The sequence below is a fragment of the Propithecus coquereli genome, unplaced genomic scaffold, assembly GCF_000956105.1.
Source record: "Propithecus coquereli isolate 6110/MARCELLA unplaced genomic scaffold, Pcoq_1.0 Scaffold27, whole genome shotgun sequence".
In the NCBI taxonomy this organism is placed as follows: domain Eukaryota; kingdom Metazoa; phylum Chordata; class Mammalia; order Primates; family Indriidae; genus Propithecus; species Propithecus coquereli.
The window spans coordinates 427,931-439,291 of NW_012148285.1; the positions used below are offsets into that span (position 1 = coordinate 427,931).

Genomic DNA, 11,361 nt, shown 5'->3' on the forward strand with positions numbered 1-11,361 from the left:
TAATTTAAAAAAAGATGCAGGGGATCTTGCTATGTTACCCAGTCTGGTCTCAAATTCCTGGCCTCAAGCAATCTTCCTGCCTCAGCTTCCCGAACAGCTGGGACTAAAGGCAGGAGCTACTGTGCCCAGCTTACCAAACACTGTTGGAAACATTAAGGATCTAAATAAATAGTAAGATATTCTGTGCTCATATATAGAAGACTTTCCATTGTTAAGACTCAATGCAATGCTTACCTGAATTTCAGCTGACTTTTTTGGAATAAATTGACAAGCTGACCCTAAAGTCTGTGGAAGAAAAGGGACCCTGAATAACCCAAGAGATCTTGAAGAGGAAGAAGAAAAAGCTGGAGGACTCATACTTCCTAGTTTCAAAACTTGCCTCAAAGCTACAGTAAGCAAGACAGGGTGGCACTGGCACCAGGACAGACGTGCAGACACACGGGACAGAATGGACAGTCCAGGGGTAAAACAAAAACACTCTGGTCAACTGATTTTCAACGTGGTGTCAAGACAGTTCGATGGAGAAAAACAGTATTTCCAGTAAATGGTGCTGGTACCACCGGATTTCCACAAGCAAAAGGGTGCAGCTAGACCTTACGCCACGCCCCAAAATTAACTCAGAATGGATCGAAGACCTAAAACTACAAAGCTTTGAGAAAAAAATGGCTTTATGCCCCTGGCTTAGGCAGTGGTTTCCTAGAAGTGGCACCAGAAGCACAAGCAACAAAAGGAAAAACAGACACAGTGAACTTCGGCCAGACGAAACCTTCTGCGCGCCAAAGGACATGGCCGGGAAGTGGAAAGAGAACCCGCGGATGGGAGAAGGCTTTTACAGTCGGGCGCCTGGTACACACGGATATGTGAGGAGCTCCTGCCACTCAATCGTAAAAGGACAAACAATCCTATCAAAAGACGGCGCTCCTGACACAGGCGTGCCGGGCCGGCTCCAGGCCTCGAGGCGGGAAGTGACGATTTCTGAACCGCACACCCGCGCTCTCTGCTCTCCCAGCCCTCCCAAGGCGAGGCCAAAGCAAAGGCTTTAAAGGCCAAGGAGGCAGCGCCTAGAGGCGTCCACAGCCACAGAAACAGAGCCACACGTCACTCCCCTGCCGGTGGCCCGTGACTCTGCGGCCCCAGACACAGCCGAAATACCTCTGCCCCCAGGAGAAACAAGTTTGACTGCCAGGCCGTCACCTGACCACTGGGCTGCCAAGAAGACAGACGACCACAGGCTGTGCTCGCGTGGACAAGGCCAGCAGGCTCCAGACCAGACAGGCCGTGGACTCGCGCACTGACGTGGCCACGGCAGCCCCAGCGGGACCTGCTGGGGAGAAGGTCCTCACCAGGACGCTCCGGATGCTGCCAACAGAGCCAGGTCATCTGGACTCGAGTCCATCTGGCTCATTCTCAATACGTGTTTTTCCACCATATTAAAAAAACGGGCGCAGGATCAGAACAGGTGTTTCTCCAAAGAGGATAAACAGCACGGGAAGATGCTCGGCCTCACTGGCACCAGGAAACCCAAATCAGCCACCGTGAGATGCCACCAAGGATGAAGGACACTGCAAGTTCTGCTGCGAAGGGGCCTCAGAAAGCCCTCCCAGGACAACCGCTGGCACGGTGGCTGGAGGGGTCGTTAGCAGGGGACACCAGAATCCTTGCCCTCTGACATCAGGGGACATCACTGCCCCTTCACGATCTCCGGGGGCCCCCTGTCCTTGACCCGCCGCAGAGCCACTGCCCACGGCACCTGTGCCCAACTAGCTTCCTGCGCCCAGAGCACGCTCACCCTGCCAGGCCCGGGAGCCTTGCGTTCTTCTGCCCACCTCTGCTCACCCGGCTACCGATGGTCACTTGGCCTCGGGCTCTGTCCTGGGGCCCCCCAAACAGCCTTCACCAGGCACCCGGCCTCGAGGCCCCACTGTCTGCCTGCCGTCTGCCCATGCCCACCCTCTTGCCTGATGGTCCGGCGAAGCGAAGCCCCCAGGACAGGGACCCCCCGACTCACCGGGTCTAGAAGCTCATCGTCCAGCTCCACGTTGCTCATCTGTCCGATTCGGAAAAGTGCAGAACGAGGCGACTGAAAACAGAAGAGAAATCGTGAAGGCGCTGGGACACCAGAAGGCGGTGACTGCGCGTCCTCCCCGCCTGCCCCACATGTTGCCCCGCCCCTGCCAGAGGTCAGGCAGGAACAGGGTCGGGGGACAGCCGGGCCAGGACGAGCCGCCCTGGGCGCTGGAGTCCAGGCCTGTTCCGGCCACCACGGCCTGTCAACAAGAAGTCCAGCCCGGCGCAGACGCACCGGGCTCCCTGCTCTAGACTGAAGACGAGGCACCTGCCGCCCAGCAGGATGGAGGCCGGGGGTGCCCCACAGCCAGGCCAGCGCCCCGCCACCGAGACCCCCTCCCTGCCAGCCGGTCCTGAGGCCCTGCCTGGCCCCCTCCCCGCTGGAAGGACAGCCTGCGGGCAGAGCTGGGCAGGGTCCTGGCAGGTGCAGGGCAGCCAATGCCAGTGCTGTGGCACCCACGTGGCTCACTGAGCCCCCACTCGCTAGCGCCTCCTCGTGGGACGCAGACCCGCCGAGCACTGGGCAGGCTGGGAGGAGACGGCTCTCACGCGCTCGTCCTTCTTTCTCCTAAGAGGCTACGTCATTAGTTCTCCAATTTCAACTATTTCCTGAAACTACCAACATTGCTGGGGGGGAGGGGAAGGAGGGCTGGTTCCTCAGCTGAAGCTTATCTGCATGTCATCTGAGTGTCACCTGTGTGTCATTTGCGTGCTGTCTGCATGTTACCTGCATGTCATCTGTGTGTCATCTGCGTCAGGCCAGCAGCCCCGTGAGGAGAACCTAGCGCCAGAAATCAGCTCCAGCAGCCGACAGGCCACCCCAAGGCCCCACCCCCGCCCCGGGCAGCGGCCACCCCGGCCACCTGGTCTGTCCATCCACTGATCTCCCCTTATCACCCACTCCCTGGACCCAGCCAGAGGCCCATAAACACTTCTCAGTGACCCGAAACCGAAGGTGACGGTGCCAGGAGCCATCTGGGCCAGGATGGGGCATGTGGGTCAGCTGCGCCTGGAGGCTGATTCTCAGCCCACCTTACCCAGACGTGGGGATCGCAGCCATGACAGGCAGGTAAGGAGACCAGGGCAGAGAAGGAAGGTTCCGGACTTGAGGTCTCTGCAAGCCATGGGTGGGGTGGGCTGGGTCCTGCCTCCTCTGGGGAGATCGCCCCTGAAGCAAAGGGGCTCCCTGTCACCCACCGCCGTCCCGTTCCCAAAACAACGAGCCTTCCTGTCCCCAGCCCCAGGCCGCCTAGATCTCCCTTTGCCCTCTGTGCGCCCCCCACCCGTCCCGTCCCAACCACAGCCCGGTGCTACTGGCAGGTGGGGACCTGGGCAGCCGCCACTGTCCTTGCTGACACTGCCAGAGGGTGCTCCTCTCCTGGAGCAGGGGACGCCCCCAGGGCCCTCCATCTCTGAGGTCAGGGCGCACGAGTGGGCAGACTGACGAAAGTACCGCCTCTCGTTCCCACTGCCAGACACGGCGGAGCCGCCTCTCGTTCCCACTGCCAGACACCGTGGAGCCGCCACACGCCCCTTCCGATGACCTGTGAGAAACATGCCCCAGGAAGCCCGGCTGGGAACGAGGGACCCAGCACGAGACTGGAGGAAGGTGTTGCCTGGCCAGGAGGAGGCATCTGACTCCGGGTTTCGCCACCAGAAAGCAGCCCTGTGGGCTGGCTCTGGAACCTCTGACCCCGATCCCAGAGGCGCCAGAACTGGAACCAAACCATCTGACTGTGAGGAAGGCCCCCACCTCCTCACTGTTACCCAGAGGGGCCGCCCTCTGCGTCGCTCTAGAGAGACTTTTCTGGCACCTCCCACCTTCAAGCCACTGCAAGGCCCCTGGGTGACTCTGGCTGTTCCTTGTTGGAAACGTGTTTCCGCTTTGCTGCAAACGCCCACCCTGAAAGGGACGCACCACTGAGTACCGCGCAGAGCCCGCACCCTCAGTGTCCTTTCTGCCCGGCGTGGGCTCCCTGAGGCTCTCTGCCGGGTGCATGTGGCAGCGCAGCAGGGAAGGCCCTGCAGCAGGCGGGCCAGCCGTGCCCAAGAGCCGCGGCATGGTAGGCCACCCTGGCCACTGCAACAGGCCACAGCAGGAGGGGCGCAGAAAGCACGGCAGCTCAAACGACCAGGGTTGCACACTGCATACCAGTTGGATCTGAATTTCAGATAAACAAGTAACTTTTTACTAAAATATGTTACAAATATTGCATAGAACTTACATTAAAAATTTATTGTTTATCTAAAAATTCAAATATAGCTGGTGTCCCGTATTTTATCTGGCAGCCCTACACACAGCACCGGCAAGGAGCGAGTCGCTGCCACACACACGGCCAGCCTCCCATGAACGCTGCGCCGTGGGGCAGACACAAGTGCCTGTGTGCGATTCCACGTGCGTGAAGTTCAAGGCCAAGTCAGCTGCCCTGTAGAGCCACACGGGTGACCTGTGGGGACGCTGGCCCCGCTGCTGGGGGTGTGAGTCTCCCGTGGCTGCCGTGACCACGCAGCACACGCTGGAGGCAGAAACAACCAGTGCCCTCCCCTGCTCTGGAGGCCACAGGGGCACACTTCCTCCAGGGGCTCCCGACGAAGAGCCACCCTCGCCTCCCCCAGCGTCTGGGGCTCCTCTGTCCCCTGACTGTGGCCGCGTCACTCCAGTCTGCCACTGTCGCCTCACAGCCACCTCCTCTGCGTGTGTCCGTGTCAAACTTCTCTCTTCTCCTAAGGACACCAGCCATGGCGTCCTACTCCAGGACGACTCATCTTAACTTGAAGACATCGCCGTTCCCAGGTCCTGGGGTCAGGATGTGGACACATTTTTTGGGGGGATCGGCACCGTTCACCCCACAACAGGTGATCAGTTCCGAGGTGCAGCTCACAGGACGATCGCCGAGCTGCGCGCTTTTGTTATGCGCGGTAAACGTCAGTGCAAGTGATCAATGAGAAAAATGTGTGCTTCTCTTTCAAAAAACACAAAAAAGGCCCCAAACAGCTGAATCCCTAGGAAAGATGCGCAGCTCCTCAGCCCCATGGAACACTGCACTGACCCAGAAGGGACCTGGCCTCGAGTGAACTCCCCCAGGCGGTGGCCTGGTGAGGCTGCAGCCCGGCCTCGGCCCTGCTCGGCCTGTGTGCAGAGGTGCATGTGACAGGCCAAGCCTGACCACACGGACAGCCAGGGCCGTCCAGCCACTGTGAACCCAGTGAGCTTCCTCAAGGAAACTTCCACACGCGCTGGGCGGCCAGGCAGACCGGCGCAGAGCGCGCAGCCCCAGCTGAGCAGTGTCGGCGTTGTGAAAGGAGCACTGGAGACTCGAGCCGCTCTCAGCCTGCAGGCGGGGCGCACAGACGGCGCCGCCTGGACACAGCGCTGCGTCCGCTGCCGACCACGACACCGACAAGCCAAACGCCATCAGGCACCACGGGGCGCCCAGCGTGGGACCCCGTGAAGCATTTGCCTCGGACGTCTGAGGCAGTTTCTGAGGACCACAGACCACAGACCCTGGGGACAGTCTGGGCAGCAGACCCGTCCTGACCACCGGGTCTGGAGGACTCCCAGGGGGCCGCGTCCACACCCGCAAGAGCATCCCCTGGCGGCAGCAGGCAGAGCTGCAAATTCTCGAGGCTGACACAGGAGGGACACCCCAGGAGGCCCCTGGCCAACCCCCACTGCTGCCTGGAGTGGGGGGATGTAGACACACCCCAGCCCCGCAGGGAATCCGTGGCTCCTGCTTAAAACGAAAAGCGGCGGCTCGCAAAGCAGGACCCCACCAGCGCCTTCGCGCCAACACTTGCCTCAGCGCTCTCTCGTGCTGGAAAAATCCATTCACTAGAAGCGATTTTATCAGTGCAGCCTCTTTCTTTTGTAAGTGCGAGGTACACGAAATGCTCATTGTTCCTCAAACCACTGACAGGCACAACCTGGATGCACCTGAAGGGCGTCACCCACTGAAAGCTGTCGGCCCACAGCCCCTCCGCAGACAGCAGGCCGCCCATCTCCTGTGCTGAACGGCAGCCTGCAGGGCTGCGGGAGGCAGCGGCGGCCGGGGCTGGGGAGGGCTGCCACACAGGCAGGGCAAGATGGAAATGCGGCGGCGATGGAGATATTAACACTCTGCACCTTGTTAACGCATCACACAACTGACACGCCCGGACCACGACAAGCTCTGCTCTGGTACCGGGCTCGAGCTACGTAAATGTGAACACTGAAGGAGACCTGTGAGGAGCTCGCGAGCCCTCTCTGTGCTACCTTTGCAACTTCCTGTGAATGCATAATTATTTAGAAGTTAAAAATATGTTATAGGCCAGGCACAGGGGTTCACGCCTGTAATCTCAGCATTTTGGGAGGCTGAGGAGGGAGGATCACTTGAGGCCAGGAGTTGGAGACCAGCCTGAGCAAGAGCAAGACCCTGTCTCTACAAAAAATAGAAAAATTAGCCGGGCATGGTGGTGCACACCTGTAGTCCCAGCTATTTCGGAGGCTGAGACAGGAGGATCACTTGAGCCCAGGAGTATGAGGTTGTAGTGAGCTATGATGATGTCACTGCACTCCAGCCTGGGTGACAGAGTAAGACCCTATCCCCAACTCCCCCGCCAAAAAATTCTATAGACAAGTGGGACTATGTCAAAGTTAAGAACTTCTGCACCTCTAAGGAAACAATCAACAGAGAGAAAGGGCTACCTATAAAATGAGAGAGAATTTTTGCAAATCGCTGATAAGTGAATAAAACTCACAATACATAAAGAACTACAACTCAACCACCAAAAAACTAAACCACCTGATTAAAACATGGGCAAAGGACTAACAGAGATTTCTCCAAAGAAGATATACAAATGGCCAATAAGCACATGAGAAGAAGCGCAAAACCACGATGAGACTCCACTTTACACCCACTAGGATGGCTGCCATCAAAAAAAAGAAAGAAAGGAAAGGAAAGAGCAAGTGTTGGCGAGGAGGCGGAGAAACTGGCACGCTCTGTGCACTGCTGGTGGGAATGTCAAATGGTGCAGCCACCATGGAAAACCACAGGGCTGTCACTCAAAAAATTAAACATAAAACAACCGTATGATCCAGCAATTCCACCTCTGGGCAAACACCTAAAAGAACTGGAAGCAGAGTCTCAAAGAGATACTTGAACACGCAAGGTCATAGCGGCACCACTCATGACAGGTGAAAGGTGGACATGACCCAAGCGCCCACTGACGGTGAATGGGGGAGCACAGTGTGGTCCGTCCACACCACGAAGTCATTCAGCATCCAGAGGAATGACGCACTGACATGTGCTACCACAGGGCGGACCTCGAGGACATCACGCCGAGTGAAATAAGCCAGCCACAAGGCGACACATCCCATGTGACTCCTCGTACGCAGGTCGGTAGGGGAGTCACGCTCACGAGAGAGCAGACGGGCAGCCGGGTAGGCAGGGAAGGGAGAGTTGTTTGGCGGGTGCGGGGTTTCACTCTGCACGTGATACGTTCTGGAGATTGGCTGCACAACAACATAAACATCTTAACACAACTGAGACGTGTACTTAAAAATTAATATGGCAAATTTCATGATATGTGTTTTTTACCACAATTAAAAAACTTTTTCAAACAATTTTAAAGGCTGTCTGCCACTCCACTCGACCCGCTCTGCACCCACCGAGCACCCACCTCGTGCCGGGCTCCCCGAGGACAGAAGCTGCCTTAGCAGCGGCTATGGACAAAGGAAACAAGGTGACACACAGCAAAGTGTAAACTGCTAAACGGCCACAGAGAACACGAGGGACAGGTTTGCCTCGGATGCAGCCAGGCAGCCTGCAGGCGCAGGAGCATTGAAGCTGAGACCTGGCGGCCGAGCGGGAGCAGGACGCGCTGAGAGCAGCCCGTCCCTCCGCCCTCCGCGCTGCTGGGCACAGGCCTCGCCTACTCCTCCACTGGCGCTATCCCACCCACGCTGGGCCCCGGCAGGTGCTCCCTGAGGGCAGCAGGGAGACAGAATTCAGGGAGCTCTCGGGGAGGCAGCCGGCCCTGCACAAAAGGGGAATGGGGTGGGTAGCTGGAGGAGGAGGACAGTAGGACAGTTACAATGTCGGGCTACGGGGAGGCAGGGGACTTCCGAGAGAACACTGGGGCGCTCACTCAAGTTGAGCAGAGCTCAAAGGGCCACTGGGGATGACCAGAGGACCTTCCCCTGCAGCTCTGGAGCACCCCCAGGTCTCTGGCACTCCCCCACAGCACCCTCAGACTCTGTTCTGTGGCTCCAACTCGGATCCCTACACTGCTGGGGCTCTCAGGGGGAGCTTCCCAAAGTGAGTTCCCAGGAATGTCCTGTATTTACGAATACCTCAAATACCCATGCCCCACCCCACCCCAGCCCTACAGCCATCTGGTCCTGGCTCAAGCAGACTTTTTTTCAACCCCTAAGTGAAACCAGAACAAACAGACTCTTTCTGTAAGTTCTCAAAACGCCTGGCTTCCCACTGCCCACACACATGACCATGACTTGCGGGCTGACTTCACCCTCTCCCTGTCTCAGCACCAGACAGGCAGTGACTGCCACCCCCACCCAGCAAGATGGGCCTGAGAACCGGAACAGCAACCCACAGGTGGCCCCGAGGGCCTGAGCTTTAAGCTTCGGCCCAAACTCGAACAGACCCGGCCCCAGTACACCCTGCCCCCAGCAGCTACCACTGCGGCGCTCGGGCAGCTGTGCCAGTGCCAACGATGTCACTGTCCAACTCTGGAAACCCTGCAACAAACCCCAAAGGGCCAGGAGACAGCCAGGACAAGCCCTCACATTCAGTTCAGTGGATCATTCCTGCAGAGCTGTTATTTGCCTAGGTTGCCTATTTTAGCTCCAAATGGCCCTGGAAGCCCGTCTGCTGGACCTTGGGTGGCCCTGGTCGTAACTGTGAGCTCTGCCTGCTGGTCAGAGCACATCCTTCCCTAAGAAAGACAGCACCAAGAAATTCAGTCAGCTGCTAACAGAGGCACGCGTGAATGTCAAAAACAAAGATGAATCACTTTTGTGTTGCTGCTTTTAATGCTACTGAGAACGAACGACTAATATTCATTAAGAGTGTGTTTTTTGACAGGCATCCTGCTCAGTGCTAGTCACATAATTAACTTTTTTGCAGATGAGAAAACTGGGGCGTGTGGAGGCTCTGGTCCAGTGCTCGGAGTACAGAGGCTTCCCAGGCTACCTGGCCTAACAGGTCTGCCAGCCTCTAGACCCCGCCTTTCCAATCACTCTGCCAGGCAAGCCAAGCATCCTTTAGGACTGGAGTTCCCAGCTTCCACACGCAAAGTCAGCTCATGTGCCCAGCAAGGCCGCCCTCCGTGCCCCACACTGTATTCCAGACTATACGCTCTTCAAGATGGAGCACCAATGTGACCCCTTCTGCCCCTGGGGCTCCCTAGACAGTCCTCATAGCGCTCTGGGCCTGTTTCTAGGGGGAAGAAAACTGCTTCATGTACCTGTGTCCTACACAAACTGCATGGAGACAGCCACAGAGCAAGTGCATGATCAATATTTCGTAATTGTGGAACAGCAGCTAATCAGTTATTAAATACCAACAAACAAAACAGCTTGCAATGATTTTTAAGGGAAGAGATAACAGGTTCTTTCCAAAATAGCCTGTATCTACTTGCAAAGAGAAGTAGGAAAACCCAGGCATATTCAGTCCCGAGATAAACCCAAATCCAACCTCCGTCAAGGTTTCCAATCTCTTTCCCTACTGGCTCTTAAAGCCAGTTTTCTCCTATCTTGTGGACTTCAGATTACTTTCTCTTAAACAGAAAAAAGAAATAAAAATGTATCAAGAAGAAAAGAATCACCCCTGGTCCCACCACTTCAAATTATCTTCTTCAGAGCACTCCTCACACAGACCGTAGAACAGAAAGCAGGAGATTCCACTTTAAAGGGAGCTGAGCCTCTACCCACCAGCAAAAAGCTGGCTTTGACCTTCATTGTCTGATGCATTTCCAAGGGATGGGGAAAAGATTAAGTTCTACAGAAGCAGTCTGATTTTCATGTCCTTCCTAATCTTTAAACACAGCATCAGTGTTTAAAGGACAAACCTAGAACAAAAGGAGAACACGTAAGAGTAACTGCAGATCAGACTAAGACCAAGCAATCAACCAAAATGGTTCATTGACTCAAAATTAACACAAAACACATAGACCAAGAAATAAACGTAACCCTAATCCTTGGAACGTTACCATTCTCACAGACACAAGCTGCACGTCGACATGCTTAGGCTCCAACCTCCCTGACTTGTTGATTACCGTTTTGGGCTACACATTCCAAGTTCAATTAAGTGCTAGAGAAAGCTGAGTACAAATACTCGTCATTCCTAAGATCACCCCGAAAGCCCCGACTGAGGACTGATCTCCCAGAGAAACGCGGCAGACAGAGGTCCTCGGTCATTCCCACTGGAAGAGAAAACTGTGCCGTCTAGACTGTCAAAATCTCCTGGGATTCAAACATCGAACAAATAAAATTAGCTGCTCATGTATTCATTAGAACTTTTTAAAAAGTCACCTGAGCAGAGAGCCACCTGTCTCCCCTGAAAAGCCATTCTGGGGTGCACTGTCGGGGCGTAAGCCCGCGCCGCGGCTGCCCCGGGAGGACTGCGGGCACCCCGTTTCTCCAACGCGCTGGCTCCTCCGCCCCCCACACCAACCAGAGAGTCCTCCCAGGACGCCGGAACCCCGGCGCCAGGGCCCGCCTTGCCGTCCGCCGAGCGCGCCCGGGCGCGTCACGGACCCACCAGCGGCTCGATCGCCGGGTCTCCGAGCAGGGTCGCGGCGGCGCGGGGCGGCTCCAGGCTTCGGCTTCCCGAGCGGCCTCACCTGGCGCGCGGCCGCGGGTCCGGCCCCGTTCAGCAGCGGCGCCCCCGCGCCGGGCCGCGCCGTCCTCCGCAGCAGCGGCGCCGCCTCCTCGTCGTCCCGGTCGCGGCCGGACCACGACACCTTCTTGGAAACGTTGGCCATGGCCCGCCGCCGAGGGCACCCCGCCGGGAAGCGCCGCCGACCCGGTGTTTGGTCTGGTGACCCGCGCCGGCAGCCACGTGACCCTGACGGCGGTCACGTGATGCGGGACGGAGATCACGTGGAGCGCGACGGCGGCCGTCGAGGGCCGCGCGCGCGGGGGCTTCTGGGATCCGCGGTCGGAGGAAAGCGCGCTGTTGCTGCGGCCGAGGGGCCCTGTGGAGGCGAGGGCGGGGATCCGGCCGGCGCCCCAGCCACGCGAGCGTCAGCCCCCCTGCGATGGCGGCACGAGCCCCGCGGCGGTGCTCGTGGGAC

General features: G+C 57.5%; 1 protein-coding gene across 1 annotated transcript in view; it reads right to left on the bottom strand.

Annotated features, from left to right (window-relative positions):
* CLCN7 (chloride channel, voltage-sensitive 7) overlaps positions 1–11,125 on the bottom strand; it is a 25,863-nt gene extending 14,738 nt beyond the window's left edge. Inside the window, exons 1-2 of the mRNA XM_012647736.1 lie at positions 10,909–11,125; positions 2,009–2,080 (exon numbers count right to left, since the gene is read on the bottom strand). Of these exons, the coding sequence (XP_012503190.1) occupies positions 2,009–2,080; positions 10,909–11,049 (213 nt within the window). The 5' untranslated portion in view covers positions 11,050–11,125. The remainder of the gene's footprint in view (positions 1–2,008; positions 2,081–10,908) is intronic.
* Between the last annotated feature and the right edge of the window lie 236 nt (positions 11,126–11,361).